Source organism: Myotis nattereri (genome assembly GCF_964212035.1).
Source record: "Myotis nattereri genome assembly, chromosome: 3".
NCBI lineage: Eukaryota > Metazoa > Chordata > Mammalia > Chiroptera > Vespertilionidae > Myotis > Myotis nattereri.
The window spans coordinates 192,548,860-192,565,115 of NC_138077.1; the positions used below are offsets into that span (position 1 = coordinate 192,548,860).

General features: G+C 52.8%; 1 protein-coding gene across 2 annotated transcripts in view; it reads left to right on the top strand.

The window, feature by feature from the left end:
- GRIK3 (glutamate ionotropic receptor kainate type subunit 3) overlaps positions 1–16,256 on the top strand; it is a gene marked incomplete at both ends in the record, with an annotated part of 190,135 nt that overhangs the window by 170,756 nt on the left and 3,123 nt on the right. For both annotated transcript variants that reach the window (XM_081088050.1, XM_081088051.1), the window contains 3 exons: positions 2,084–2,202; positions 4,718–4,935; positions 15,670–15,892. In XM_081088050.1, the coding sequence (XP_080944176.1) occupies positions 2,084–2,202; positions 4,718–4,935; positions 15,670–15,892 (560 nt within the window). The remainder of the gene's footprint in view (positions 1–2,083; positions 2,203–4,717; positions 4,936–15,669; positions 15,893–16,256) is intronic.

Below are 16,256 nucleotides of genomic sequence, written 5' to 3' on the forward strand. Positions count from 1 at the left end.
AAACTGAGGCTCAGAGGGGTGAAGCCATTGCCCAAAGTCGCAAAGCTTTTTCTTACAGAGTTAGGCTTCACATCATGACCTTTCCGAGTTTAAATCAGGGGTGGCCAATGGAGGTGCCGGAGGGAGCAGGAAGGAAGCCTGAGAAAGTGAAGCAGGCCGAGTGGAGGGAATCGGGAGCCATGGGGATGGAAGCAAGCCAGAGGCACATGCCTGGCGAAGGGGCCGCTGCTACTCAGCTCCCACAGCTGTGTTTGGCGGGGTGCTGTGCCGGCGCCGCCGGGTCCATGATTTTTAGAGAGAGTCAGACTTTAATGTGACACCTCTTGGCTTTTATATGTAGCCACTCATTCGATTTTTTACAACACTGTCAGGGTCAAGCACCGCACATCTGTATGGGGCATGTGGCCCTCGGCCCCCTTCTCCGCGTGGCCTGCGTCCTTTGGGCCACTGCATGCTGGCTGCTGGAGAGCTGGACACAGCCGCCCAGAGCTGGGGCCTGTGAAGGTGGCCAGTTCCCAGATCCTCTCCACGGCATGTGGCTCAGCGCAGGGCTGTCTGTCTTGCAAATGGCCTGGCCTGGCTCATGCCTGCCTAGCACCAGGGCGTGAGCATTGATTAAGGCCTTTTCCTGCCACCGGGATATTCTGCTTCAGGCCACACCAGCCATTCCAGCCCTTTGGGGACTTCCCCACGGTCTCTCTGTCACTCAGATATTCTAGCTTCCTCCACGGGAAGGTGGGCCACACACACACAGACGATGCCCCACCTGCCAGGACTTCTCCTTAGAAGGCAGTGGGGGGCTTAAAGTCACCATGTATCCCTGTCATACATGCATTTGTATCTTCAGAGAAAAAAATCTGAAAAATTTGATAGCGCATTATTCTCTCCGGGTGCAGGGGTCAGAGGAGGGGATATCCTGGAGTACTTTTACCTTCTCACTGTATTCTATGCTGTTTGGATACTTTATGAAGAATGTACTTTACTTTTGTTTTTGCTTTAAGTTTTTAAGTAATATATGAATAATTAAAAAATATAAATAAGTAACAAAAATAGTAATAAATAATGATAAATGAATAAATAATATTATAAATCATTCAAAAGCCCATTCTCATCTTTAAAAATTTATATTATACACCTGATTGGAGTGGCTCACTTGGTTGAGCTGTCCTGTACACCAAAAGGTTGCTGGTTTGACACCCAGGCAGGGCATAAGGCCAGGTTCCAGGTTTCATCACCAGTCGGGGCACCTCTGGAAGGCAGCCTATCAATGTTTCTCTCTCTCTTTCCCCTTCCCTTTCCCCTCCCTCCCATCCTCTCTCTAAGCATGTCCTCGGGTGAGGATTAAAAAAATAAAAATTCATATAATACATATAGAGCAAAAGGCTTCCCTAAAATTCCTCTGCCACTCTGACTTCCCTCCCCAGAGGAACACACTGATACTTTTCAGAATTGGATTCTTCCAGATGTTTTATATGCATTTAAATACAAATGTACATAAAGAGGTAGATAGCTGTGTCTTGGGGAATCTATTTACATAAATGCCATCCTATTGTTCTTATTTTTATCACTGTTTTTTTTAACCAAACATGTGTTGAAGATCTTTCCCCCCGTCGGTACATCTAGAAGTATCGCGTTCCCCTATCAGCCTCATGATGTTTCAGAGCACGGTGTGGCACAGTTGATTTCATCGTTCCTCTGTTGAAGGACACTTCCGTTGTTTTTTTGCTATTACAAGCAGTGCTTTGATAAACACCCCCATGCGCTTCTCTTTACGCTCGTGTGGTCGTGTTTTTTCTAGGATGGATAATGAGTCGCAGAATTGCTAGGTTGAAGGGCCTGTGCACTTTTAATTTTAAGAGATGCTACTGAATTACTTTTATAACCAGCAAAAGCCACTAACCATAAAGAAGGAAGCAAAACGGCCCTGATTTCCCATCCCGGCCTCCCCAGCAGAACAGTGAGGAAATGGATGCTCAAGTGGTCAGCACTTGGGTGTTCGCTAAACCACGGGCTGGTGTGACACGGTCACCCCTCCCTCCCGTCGCCCTGCAGCTCAGCCTCACTGCTCCCGTCCTCCCTGCAGGTTCAGCCCGTACGAGTGGTACGATGCTCACCCCTGCAACCCTGGCTCCGAGGTGGTGGAAAACAACTTCACTCTGCTGAACAGCTTCTGGTTCGGAATGGGGTCCCTGATGCAGCAAGGTATGCGCCCCCTCCCCCGGGGGAGTCTCCACTCCCCAGGGGACCTCTCCTCCCTGGGGGTGTGGGGGGTGGGAGGGCTCCGCCTTTATGGAGTCAGCAGAGTCAGCCCACCCTCCAGGACAGCCTCAGACCTGCTGAGCCATCACAGGGTTGGCGACAACTGGACACCCAGGTGTGTACCCTTGCCCCAAGGCCCCACCCTTCACCGCTGCTGTTTCTGGGCCAGCTCGGGCTCTAGGGTTAAAGCGGATAAGCTGCCCCCACCCATGTCATGCAGGGCTCATCCCCAGCTCCTCCTGCTCCAACTGAGGTGGACATAGAGCATCCTTCTTTCGGAGGCTGACCCACCGGTGGCCTCACCACCATTGCATCGGCTGAACGAAGTTGGGCTGAGGAGGGGGAGAGTGGAGGCAGGGAGGCTGGCTGGGAGGCCATTGCAGGAAGGAGATGGTGAGATCTGAACTGCGGTGGTAGCCATGGGGGTAAAAGACAGAGAATGACTAAGTGGATGTCAGGATGCAGCAGGAACAGGACTCCATGGCCGCCTGGCTGTGGGGAGTCTGGGAGGAGGAAGGGCATGTCTGAGGCTGGACTTTAGCCTGAGCGCATGAGAGGTGGGATACATGGAAGAGCACTGGTCCTTCCATCCTCTCGAGGGAGGGCAGTGTACCTGGCCGTGGGCTGGTGGCCCACCCTTTGGAAACACGTGCAGCTGTTCCAGTATCTCAGAGAGCAGCGCGTCTGCTCTGGCTTCAAGGACGTGGGAAGAGACACCCTGGACTAGTGGTGGCACCGGGTACCGGATCCCCAGCCAGGAAACACCCTCAGGGAGAACATGTGCCCGTTGCTTCTGCCTGTCAGTCCAGAGCCTCGTATCTCAGAAAATGGGGGGACCCAAACCTTTAGGGTCCCACTAAGGGACATCGGGTGACAAGGGAGCATGGCTCAGAGGGAGGAGGATCCCAAGAAATGTCCTTGTCCCTCACTCATCCATGTGTATCCTCAAGGCCCAGCACAAATCCTGGTCCTCAGTAGACATCCACCAGCAAATGCTGAATGGGTGGATGAATGAGTGAGTGAATGGTATTATCCCACTGGGTCCTGAGTGCCCACTACCTGCCAAGCCCTGTGCTGGGTGCTTGAATGAAGAAGGATGAGGAAAGATAAATACTGTGCCTGCCCCCCTCCCCGATGATGTCCCATCCATGACAGAGCCCGGGGTAGGGACTGGGGCCTGGGTAGGGGTCCAACAGAGCCTGGCAAAGCTCACCAAGCAAACAACTAAGTCATTCTCGCCTTGGGGGCAGCTCTAGCTCTTCAGGCTAGGGGAGGGCCAGGCAGGTGGGGCTGGGGGGACTGGCTGGTGAGGAAGCTGAGGAGCCTTCTGGGAAGTGACAGGCAGCTCTCAAGGGAAGTGCCTCAAGCTGTCCCCGCGATTAATGAGTGTCCCGAAGCCTCACCTTGCTTCTGCGTCCATCATCTTTGCGCAGTGACAGTTGGGAAAGACCTGGAAACCCCTCAGTGCAGTAATGGCCTCTCTTCTTCGTCTCCTGCTGCTATTCAAAGCCCTGGCCCCTTGTGTATTCCCGCAAGGTTTTCATTAAGAGGGAGAAAAATCGTTGTGTATTTGAAAACCTCTCCCTTGAGTGATTTCTTTGATAAAAGAAAAAAAAATCATCCATATCAAAGCAGATGCTTTTCAGGTTGCAGGTCCAAATATTCTGCAAAGTTCAGGAGTCACTTGCTATTTAAATCTCTTGAAAGCCGCCCAGTTAATTACTTCAGTTAGAAGGTTTCGTCGAAATTGTGCTCCACACCCAAGGTCGGGGAGGAAGAGTTATCTATTTCTGCAAAGAGCTTCAAAAAATGTTGATTTTCTCTTCCTGCAAAGCCCCGCATAGCAATCTTGTATTTGTATACCAATTGTATTTCCAACACAATTTCTCCTCAAATTATATCATCGCAGTGTCACGTTATTTGTATGGGACTGGGAAGAGGAGGGACGACTCCTCGTGCTTTGCAGAGTCCCAGAGAGGGGAGGTGTCTGGCACAAGATCATACAGAGAGTCAGGAGCAGAATTCACTCCAGAACTCAGGGGTCCTGACTCCTCCCAAGTGCTCAGAACCTGGGGCCACCCAGGGTTCCGTGGACATGCATCAGAGGGTCTGGCAGGCCTGTGAAATGCTGCGCATGTGCCTGTGGCTCTAGAGCAGCAGTTCTTAAATTTCAGCCTGATCAGAATCACCTGGAGGGCTCATCAAGCCTGGGTTATGGGGCGCCACCCCTGAGGTTACTGGTTTAGTAGGTCCTGGGATGGGGCCTGAGATTGTGCATTGCTAATGAGTTCCCAGGTGATGCTGCTGCTGCTGGCCCAGGGCCCACAGTTTGAGAACACTGGTCGAGGGTAAGGGCCTTGGCTTTCATGAGATCGTCAGTGGAGCCCACGACCCAGAAGACGCGAGCAGCCCTGGTCTGGACATTGTCAGAGACCACCTGCCTCTTCCCTTCTCCCAGGGTCTGAACTGATGCCCAAAGCCCTGTCCACGCGCATCATCGGTGGCATCTGGTGGTTCTTCACGCTCATCATCATCTCCTCCTACACGGCCAACCTGGCCGCCTTTCTGACCGTGGAGCGCATGGAATCACCCATCGACTCTGCGGATGACCTGGCCAAGCAAACCAAAATCGAGTATGGAGCGGTCAAGGACGGGGCCACCATGACCTTCTTCAAGGTGAGACCTTCTCCCTCCCACTGCAGCACCTCAAGCTGGCCCTTTACTGGTCTTCCCTAACCACACAGAGCCAGGGCCAGAAATCCCCAGGGCTTAGTCCCTCCCTGTTGGGGATCATTAACTTTTGGGAGTTAAGGTGATGTGGCCACCTGGATTGATTCCAACATAGATCCTAGAGGTTTCTATGCCTGGGACAAACCATGTGAGTGTGCATTATTTCCTTAAATCATCAGAGGGCAGGTGGGGAGATGAGGCTGGAGGAGGAAGTGAGGCCAGGTGCAAAAACAGGCCCCAGGGCCAGTGGCTTCCTTGCCCTTGACTTTGGGTCTCAGTGGCATCCATCCATCTCCACGAGGCTGGCCTGGGCTTGGGGTGAGCGCTTTACCACTTAGAGGGCAGCAAGGGGCACGTCCCCCTCTCTTCCTTGGAAGAGAGTGTTTATAAACATTCCTTAGCGTGTTACACTCTAAGAATCCTGTGTCCAGAAAAAGCCGCCGTCACCGCTCAGGTTACTGCTCTTACAGGAATCTGGCCGTGACTTTGCTGCTCCTCCTGCTTTGTAAGGTGTTGGCTCAGTTCCCAATGTTTTGACACCTTCTGCTCGAGTAGCTGAGGGTTGACAGGCTGACCCTGAAAACCAGTAGCTGTAAATGTTATTCTGGAAATTAAAGTGATAATAACAACAGCTACCACCACCAAGAGCTCACAGTGAGCCAGGCGCTGTGCTAAATGGTTGCCTCGTGTAACCTTCATGACAAATCCTGTGAGTAGGTACTACTTCCACTCTACACATGTGGAATCGGAGGCTCAGAGTAGTTCAGTGACTTGTCCAAGGACTCACAGCTGAAGAAGCCAGATGCTGACCCAGGTCTGCCTTCCTCCAAGGCCCATGGTTTAGGCCATGACTCTCAGACTTGGGTGTGCATACAAATCACTGGAAAGGCTGGGCAAACCCAGGTTGCTGGGCCTCACTCTCAGAGTTTCTGGGTCAGTGGGCCTAGGGTGGGGCCAAGAATGTCCATTCCTAACAAGTTCCCGGGTGATGCTGCTGGTCCAGGGACCACACTTTGAGAACCACTGTCCCAACTATTTCTCAGAAATGGTCAGGATTCGGAACTCTGGGGCTATAGGTCCATTTGTTCATTCATTTACGTATTAGTCAACTGCTCTCGATCAGTCTGAAAGTCTGGGTTGTGTCCCTCTCCTCTGGGCCCTGGCTCCCAGCCCCAGCCCTTGCCTCCTTCCAGGCTAATCCTCTGAGTGATGGATTGAGCCTCCAATGGGGCCTGAGTGGGAGAGAAGAAGGGGTTTGTGGGAAAGCCTTCTGCCTCCTGGGCTCTGGAGCCCCACCAGGACTCTGTCTCCCCCTACTCCCCCGGTCTGTCCTTGAGGATGAAAGCACCTGCTTTGCGAAGAGAAAAGAGGGAAGAGGCAGAAAAGGGGCTCCTGTCTCAGATGTTGCTACTGCCGCTGTGAAGCAGCAGGCGTGGCCTTCCTAAGAGGTCACTGCCATGTATTTAGAGTGAAGGAAAGAGAAAAGTGTGGCCATAGGCACGTTAGGAGTTCTCTGGGACCCTACGTTTGCTCATGAGTGTGAGCAGTATGTGAGTATGTGTTACATGAATGTGTACATATAGAAATATGTGATACATGTATGTGTGCACACTTGTGCCCATACACAGAGTCTGCCTGTGTGGGAGTATGTGTGTGTATATGAACCTGAGTATCTGCACATATGTGTGTGTACTGGTGAGCATATGTGTATATGTATCTCTGTAACCTGAGTGTGTGGATATGTGCTTATAAATGTCTACAAGTGGGTGCCACGGTGTTCTATATGTATATATGTGTGAAGAATATATGCATGTCCATCTGTTGAAATGTCCCCATGGGTGTGCCTAAATTAGTGTGAGTGGGGTGGATGTGCCTGTGTGTGTGTGATTGCTATGTGTTGTGTAATGGCCCATTCATGTGTGTGTAATAGCTTTTGTGTGCGTGTGATGGCTCCTGCATGCATGTGTGTCTACGTGTGTTTGTAATGATCCATGTATGAGTGTGCATGTATGTGTGTGTGCATGTGGTGTGCCTGCTCGTGCCTATCCTCAGGCTGTGGCCCAGCCCTTTGACTGTGCCAGAGCATCTCTCATGCATTACTCATGAGCGCGTCTCCAAGCAGGGCTCCCGATCAAAGGGAAGCAGCATAAATAAGGCCGGTGCAGGCTCATTGCCGCTGATTGGATGTCCTTGCCTCCCTCCATTCTAAGATGCTCAGATTGGCTTCCCAGAGCCTAGTCCCAGCTCCCCACTGAGCCGCTGTCCCCGGCATCAAGCAGCACCTCCTGCAGCCTGCTCTGCCCTCACCCACCTTCTCTGCAAATGGCACAGTGAGGAGGCCAATGGAGGGACTCAGATGCTGCCACCCAGCTGAGATGCTGGGGCTCAAGGGCCTGTCCTCATAAGGGCCTTCGGCCAGAAACAGCAACTCCATGTCCCCAAGCAGGACCAGCTCCACTTCCTTACTCTCCTGATCCCCAATTAATTCCTCTTGAAGTCTGGCCTTCCTGTCTCCTGCTTTAATTCCAGTGAAGCTCTCCTTGGCCCGGCTCCCTTTCGTTGGCAGCAGCAGTGGGACTGCTATGTAGGCGGAGAGGACCTGGGTGTGGCTACATGAGCCCCGCCCCATACCAGGAGCTGAAAGCACACAGCACCCTCCCTGAAGGTCCCTGGACAAACATACTTCTCCCTGCCCCTCTTCCCTCCATGGTCATACCTCCCCCATCCCAGGCCAGGTTATGGCCTCATTGTCACTTTGACGTTAGAGCTGGAAGAAAACCCGAGTTTAACCTAGAGAAGCGGAGGGACTGGGTGATTGGCCCGTGATCACACAGCAGATTGGTGATGGAACTGGGACGTAGGTCGGATATTCGGTCTGCACACGAAGTGCCCTCTCTCACACCCACTCTCGGGTCTTCTGGAGGGGTTGTCCCTCCCCTGCCCGTGAGTGTACATGGCCAGGTTGGCAGTGGGTTTGAACAGGGGGCAGTGCCAGGAGTACGCACAGGATGTCTGGGAGACATTGGCAAAGTCAACAAGAATGGTAACATTTACTGAGCACTTACTAGGTGCCAGGCAGTGTTCCAAGCACATTGCCTGTACAGCGGTCCCTTCTTATTCACAGGCACACATTCCAAGACCCTAGTGGATGTCTGAAACCACAGATAGTCCGGAACCCTGTATGTACTCTGTGTTTTCCTAGACATGCATATCATTGACAGCTTCTCTTTTGCATATCCAAATTGGTAGCATCACTACGCGCTTTGGAGCCATTATTAAGCAAAATAAGGGTTACTTAAACACAAGCACTGCGGCAGCGTGACAGTCGGTCTGATAACTGGGACGGCCACTATGTGACTAACGGTGGAGCTTATGCAGCGTGCGTGTACTGGACAGAGGGACGAATCATGTTCTGCACAGGACGGAGCAGGAGCGCTCGAGATTTCATCACCCTACTCAGAACAATATGCAATTTAAAACGCATGCATCGCTTATGTATGGAGTTTTCCATTTAATATTTTAGGACCATGGTTGACCGTGGGTAACCGAAACCGCGGATAAGGGAGGACTGTTGTATTCGCTCATATCGTTCTCTCATCAGTGGTAGAAGGTCATAACTGTTGTTATCACCTCCGTCTCGCACATGATGGAAGTAGCCTCAGAAAGTAACCTGAGTTAACACTGACTTGCCCAGCATCAAGCTAGTGAAAGGCAGAGCTGGGATTTGAACCCAAGCCCGCTGGCTCTCGTGCCTGTGCTCTTTGTCACTGTGTCCATAACACCTCCCTAAAGAGCCAGGCAGTCCAGGAGTCAGTTGGGCAAGAGTGAAGCCACAGTCAGTTGAGCCAGATCCCCAGCCTAGAACAGTTGCTCAAATAATAAATGAGACTGTCTATCTGATAGCCAAGTGTGTCTGTGTGTGTGTGTGTGTGTCTGTGTGTTCACGCGTGCCCTTGTTGAATTAAAGGATGGAATTAAAAGATGGCAGGAGCCGAGTGGGGCAAATGCAGGAGGCCTGTTGAGGACAGGAACCAAGCAGGAGACACCCCTGAGAGTCCCAGAGTCCAGAGCGGATGAACGTCCATGCTGAGGTTAACCTGTGTTCCTGCTTAGGCTGCAAGCCACCTTAAAAAGCCCCCGAACTGAGAGTAGAACTCAGTGGGGAGAATCCATTCCTGTCCAAAGACAATGGCAGGAAGTGGGTGGGGTGTTGGGCTCTCTCGGGGGAGCTCCCCTCCCCCACCCTGCAGCCCAGGAGACGCATGGCTGGAGGCAGCCCCATCATTCCAAAGGAAACTTCATTTGAAGAGTTGTCAGGAGCAGCGGACATCACAAACGGCGTCTCCTGTGTTGTCCTCCCTCCGTCTTGGAAGATGAAAATTAATTAGGAGATGAAACAGGAGGCCTTTGAAAGCACCGGGCGGCTGTAACACTATGTAGGCAAAATGTGAAGGAGAACGTTGAGGAAGCGGGCGCTTTGTGGGGGGGCTGGGCAGCTGTGAAGGGAGAAGCTATCAGAAGACAGCTTCTCCCAAGACTGAGCCCTCTTTGGTGTTGGGGTGGGGGAGGCACAGCACATGTGGGTGGGAAAGCCACTTCAGAAAGGGATGGGAGCTAGGGGCCATGAGTTTCAGGCTCTCTGGGTCCCTGGCATTGCCAAGCCCTCCCCCTCGCACAGCCTTGCCCCGTCCCAGCACCCGAGCCTGGAAGGCACTTGGAGAGGCCATTCAGTCCACCACACACACACACACACACACACACACACACACACACCCCGCAGCTGCTCTGCACTCTTCTGTGAGCTGGAGGGCTCGGGGGGCATCCCCAACCTCAGCTTCCGTTTCTCCTGCTGTGTCTGCTGGCCTCTCTGATGGTGCCTTCTCCCTGTTTTCCATTGACAGTGGTGTGGGAAGACCAAAATGCACTGACCAGGCAGAGCTTGGTGAGGTGCCCCTGGCACAGTCACGTCGCCTCAGTCTTAAAGTAAGACAGACCAGGACTGGGGCTGTGGGTGTTGTCTCTTCTGGGTGACCTTGGGCAGGTCACATCTCTGAGCCTGTATTTGCTCACCTGGATGACATGGATACTGATTCCCACCATATGGCCATTAGCAAGAGGATTCACTGAGCTGCCATGGTGCAGTGGTTAGTGCAGCGCCAGCCACACAGGAACACATAAGTCCCAGGCTCTCCCCTCTGGACGCTGCTCCAGTTGGCTGGCCCAACAGATGGGGAAGCAGGCTGGACCCTTTCCTCCTATTGCCCCAAAGTCCCAACAGTACATTGGAAAGAGTCCAGTCAGGGCACACCTGGAGACTTCCCATTCTCCCAGGTCCTTCAGGACTGGGCCTTTGGGGAGGTCATGGTGCCTCTGTCCCAGGATGGCCATCTGCCTCTGCACAGAGCTAAGCACTTGAGGAGGTGCCCAGAGGCCAGAAGAGAGCAGAGCCAGAGTGGGCAGAAGAGCAGCAACCGGTGCAGGGGCGGGGCCAGTGATGCCGGCAGTGATGGAAAACACTCCGTTGCTGAGGACCTCTCTGTGCCTTAGTTTTCTCATCTATGAAATGGGTGTGATAATAGTACCCACCTCCTATAGTTCCTGAGATGATTAAATGGGAGAATTCACATAAACAGCTTGGAACTGTACCCGACACAGTGCATATGCCATAAACACTATTTTTATGGTTGATTGTTGAAACCGGTGATACACAGGCTTCTTCAGCCCACAGAGGAGATCTTTGCATTTAAAAAATTCACAATTCCAGCTTCTTGAAAATGTGAAAGACGAAGCATCACAGAGCCGGCTCTCCCACGAAGCAGCACTTGTCAGGAGCTGAGAGCCGATGGCTGTCTCCAGTTTATCAAAATTCCACTCGACTCTTTACTTATTACAAGGCCGTGCCTGGCTCCTGCCGGCGTTCGCTGAGCATTGTGTCATTATAGTCTATAGCAACTCTGTACTACAGAAGTTATTGTCCCCAATTTCTAGGTGAGAAAACTGAGCCTTAAAGAAAAATAACGATTCCAGGCACTTATTGAGCACTTCGTAGGCCAGGCTCTGTGCTAAGCTAACCCCCATTTTACAGATGTGCAAAGCGAGGCTCAGAGATGTGATGCCACTTGCCTGTGGTTACAGATGGAGCTGGCATTTAAAACCAGACTTCACACAGTGGAGCTGACCCACTCCAGTCAGCAGCCCTCACCTCCTGACTCCCCCCGTCAGGGCCCAGCCTGCAGCCCCACACGGGCAACCCTGAGGGGCATGTGCAGACAACAGGGGCTGCTGCTGGGCAGCCTGGGGGGTCAGCAGTCTGACCTGGCCAGGCAGGCAGAAGCAGCGGACTTAGGGAGACCTCCTGGCTCCCACAGAAATAAGCCAAGAGACATGATTAACTGCTCGAGTAGGAAGATCCTATAAAGCCAAAGACTCCACACCCAGGGATAAGAAAGCTAATTACTGCAGGAAAGGTCTCCTTTCCAACACAGAAATTACCCCCGGTCTCACATGGACTCACATCGCCACATGTTCCCCGGAATTCGGCTCCCTTCGGAACTGATATATTTATATATATATATATACGTACATGCATTTTCTTGTACAGAAATGTTAAATCCTCAAGATTAAGTATCTTCAGTTGGGGAAAATCAATTTACTCCTTTGAAAAGGCTGCATTTGAAAGTCGTGAGCCTGAAACTTACTTTCTTGCCAATTTTACTGATAAAAAAGTCTCTTCATCCTGGCACATCTCCCTGAATGGCTGCTCCAAACAATTCCATTAATTGATTTGAGTGACTGGCCCTGAAGCAAGGCTTATTAAGGCTCCCAGCGGAGCTGGGGCAGGCAGGATGGCTCGGGAGCCATAGGTGTGTGAGACTCCACTCCCTGGTGGTGACCACAGCTCGGTCCAGTGATAGGAACTCAGGCCTCCGGTGGCCGGGCCCAGGGAGATGGAGAGAGGCCTGAGATTCCAGGAGGGACTCTACCTGCATCCCTGCGTGTCTCAGACATGCCAGAGGGAAGCTTTTCAGGGATGTGTCCGGAATCACAGATTCACAGAAGGACAGAGCGTAAGGGGGCCAAGGACCGTGAGTGGGGGTGTTTGCGAATGGGGGCCCAAGATTTAGGACCAGCGCAGTGGGTGGTCATTCTAGGGAAGTGGATTCAGACCCTCTGCCCGAAGGTGGCCGAGGGAGTGACTTTGCTGACACTGGAGCAGGCAGAGAAGGGCCTCTTGAAACCAGCATCACCGCTGGCTTCCTGCCTTCTTGTCACTCTCACCTTAACTGGCCAAGCTCTCTGGGGTCCTTTCCCATCTTCTTCATTCTGTTCCTTTACCACTGGAGGCTTTTATGTGTCTTTCCAAAAAAACCTATCAGCTTCAACACTCCCTCAAGCCCTCAAAGGAAATGTCTCCTTTTATGGTTAGTGTTACTGGAAAGAGCATGTGTCTTAATGTCAGGCAAGCATATGTATAGGAGGAATGGGGTGTTGGAGGGAGGAGTTTGCAGAATAAGGAGAAGTTCTTACTATAGTCTGGACGCAAGGAGTAGGACAGGGCTTCCAGAATGATTCATTGTCAAGTTACTTTTTCCAGGCTTGAGATTTCACCAGTGGCTGACTATGTGCATGGGAGAGTGAGTGGGTAACATGGGTGAGGTGGAGAGGTAGATGGATGGATGGATGGATGGATGGATGGATGGATGGATGGATGGACGGACAGATAGCTGGCTAGATGGATGAATGGAAGGATAAATAGGTAAAAGGCTAGGTGGGTGGTCGCATAGTTAGTTGAATAAATTAGTGTATAGATAGTGTGTGAGCAAATGCATGAGAACATGATAAATGAGGGTATGATGGATAGATGAATGGATGGATGGATGGAGGATAGATGGATGGGTGGATGGATGGGTGGGTGGATGGGTGGGTGGATGGATTGCAGGCATGCACTGAAGTGTAAAGGAGCCCTGGTGCCCAGCTCTGGTAGAAGAAGGAGAATTCGGAAAGCAGGAGGGACCTGGATAGAAAAGGAGCTGAGGTGCTGGAGTCACTGAAGGGAGAATAGTACTTAGTTACCGTAACCAGGTGGGTAGAGTATCTGAGGAGTATGTGTACCTGGAAGCTGGGATGATAGGACTTAGGTGGGATGATTAAAGGAATAGTTAGAATTGATTATCTGAAAAAAACAACCATTGAGAACAGAAATAGCTTGTGTGAGTATGTGTGTAAGAGAGTGTATCAGTTATCTATAGCTGTGTAACAAATGACCCAAAAGTTAGTGTCTTAGAACAACATGTATGATCTCACAGTCTGTGGGTCAGGGTTCAGCACAGCTTGATTGGGTCCTCTTGATTGGTTGTCTCATGAGCTACATTCAAGGTTTTGGCTAACACTGCTGCACTTCCAAGCTCCCCCACGCGGCTGTTGGCAGGATTCAGTTCCTCCTTGGCTGTTCTCCACTGACCATTAACTGGAGGCTGTCCTTCGTTCCTGGCCATGTGGGCCGCTCCATGGGGCGACTCACAGCATGGCAATGGCTTCCATCAGGGCAGCAAGCAAGAGTGCAAGCAAGATGATAGTTCAGTCTCACTAACCTAATTTCTGAGCGACATCCCATAGCTATGGGGTTGCGGGGGGGGTTCAAAGTAAGCCTGTGTATCCAGCACCCATGTAGGGGTAGGGGATTACACAAGGACATGAGTCCCTCGATGGAGATCACTGGAGCCGTTTAGAAACTTCCTGCCACAGAGAATCTGAGCAGGAAAAAGCAGCACAGTGGAAAGGACCTGAGGGATAAAAGAAGCAGGGGCGGGGGGGGGGGGGGGGGTGGAAGAGTCTGAATATCAGAAATTATCTAGAAAATAAGAAATGTCTGGGGAGTCAGAAGAGCTGGAAATTGGGAATGCGTTTAAGGGTAATAGTAGCTGGGGGCGGGGGCGGGCATTGGGGCTGCAGGAGAAGCTGAGGTGGAAGAATAGCTGGGTGGATGGACTAGCTGGAGAGCACAGAAGGTCTGGAGGCAAGAGTTGCAGAAGCAAGAGAGTAACTATGGAGGTGGAGTAGCTGAGAGCAGGAAGAGCTGAAAATAGAACAGGCTGAGACCCGGGAGGAGCTGGGAGCAGCCAGCTTGCAGCTCTGGTGGAACATTTAAGCTCCAGGCATCTGAGCCCTTCCAGGCCTTTGGCTTTGGGGGCAGATAAACTTGCAGGTGAGGAGGGGCTGCTTGTCTGTGAAGTTGCCCCCAGACCCTGTGCCCAGGAGCTATCACTGGTACCTGACAGAATCTGGGCTCAGGTGGAATTCCAAGTGGGTTCCCGCCTGCTGCTTCGGAGGCCTCTTCTCCTCCTGGCATGCCTGCGTCTCCAGGAGCCACTGTCAGAGGGGACAGTCCTTATGGAGCTAGGGAGCACCCCACCTCTCCCCACCCCCACTGCCCTGACTCGTGGAAGTTTCTTCGCCGTCTCCTGCCCATCCCCAGCCCCACGCCAGCCTGTTTGAGCACACCCATGCCATCATGCACGCCGGAGCTGGGCCGGGTGCCAGTCAGACGGGCTGACATCACAGACAGACGCAGCCAGACTTGGAAACTGCCGGGTACAATGGGACCCGCAGAGCCACCTGCTCCCCTGGAATCAGCGGGGGCAGGGCCAATCCCTGCTCAGAGTAGGCAGCTGGCAGGCCCTACGTTCCCAAGAAATCTCATGAAGTTCATGCACCCGGTCTGCCCAGTCTCCTTAGCAGCAGGGGGCATGCGGTGTCAGCCCCCTCTCCTGGCCCCTGTGCCCTCTGACTCTCCCCAGCCAGGCAGCGCAAGCACAGCAGCCTGCTCACCAGGCCTGGTCCTAGGGATGCTGGTTCTATCCATGCAGCAGCATCTAGCCCAAGACACTCTGGGGACAAGGGGATAGGGAGCCTGCAGACACCTGCTCAGATGGCTCCCACTCCGCTCCCCATTCTGCAGTTCTCACCCTGCTTCTCTCTCGCTGTAATGAAGTGGAACAAACAGAAACCCTCACCATGGACAAGATCTTCCCCTGAGACACAGTACACAAGAGAGGCCGCTGTGGCTGAAGTGGGAGGTGGGGGCAAAACCTACCGAGCTTCGCCCTCATCGGCATCCACCTCTCCCTCTCTGCCCTCACAGTAGTCTCTGGGAGGCCATGCAAGTCAGTGGTTAGGAGCATGGACCCTGGAGCCAGCGGGTCTGCGTTTTAGGCCTGGCTTCAGCACTTAGTATCTGAGTGACCTTAGGAAAGTTACTTAGTCATGCCTCAGTTTCCCCACCTGTAAAATGGGGCTAACGGACCTGCCTCCTATGATTGCTGTGAAGACTCAAGGAATAAATGCAGTGACGCCCTTAGAACAGGGCCTGCACATGTAATCATTCAGTAAATACTAGAGAGAGAACATTAATTTTTTAAAGGTCAGTGTGAAAACAACTTGTGCCATGGTCAAGAGCCAAGGGTGTCCAGACGGGGGGCCTACATCTAGTTCTTGGCTTTACCACTTCCTGGCTGTGTGTTTGGGAAGTGCCCTCCCAGGGCCTCAGTGTCCACATCTGAGCAATGGGTGGCACTCCCTCCCTCTGAGGACTGTAGGCAGCGTCCCATGTCCTGAGCGCTCCTAGGCAAGGTCCCCAGAGTGCTCAGTAACTGTGTGCATCACCCCTCCCCTGCGGTCCAGAAATCCAAGATCTCCACCTTCGAGAAGATGTGGGCCTTCATGAGCAGCAAGCCCTCGGCGCTGGTGAAAAACAACGAGGAGGGCATCCAGAGGACGCTGACCGCCGACTACGCGCTGCTCATGGAGTCCACCACCATCGAGTACGTCACCCAGAGGAACTGCAACCTCACCCAGATCGGGGGCCTCATCGACTCCAAGGGCTACGGCATCGGCACGCCCATGGGTGAGCGAGGGGCTGCATGTGGGGCCGGAGGGCGGGACTGGGCGAGGCCCTCACATCCACTCCCACACACAGCCTCCTGCTCGCACTCCCAGCTGCTCCCGCTGAGCCTAGCAAGGTGGCATTTCCTCAGCGCAGAGATGCAGGGGTGGAGCCATGTACCTGGGGAGGTCAGCCCGGGCCTAAGCAGAGCACTGGGGCCAACACAGAGGTGGGGGCAGCTCAGAGGTCATGCCTTCTCTTCCCGGCCTCACCCCTGTTCAGGCAGCCCAGACACAGTGATTCATAAGCAAGACTCCCTGCCCCAGGTGAGGGCCCTTCCTCCCGCCAGATGCCACATAGAAGGAGAGACTTCCGGCAATTGGGT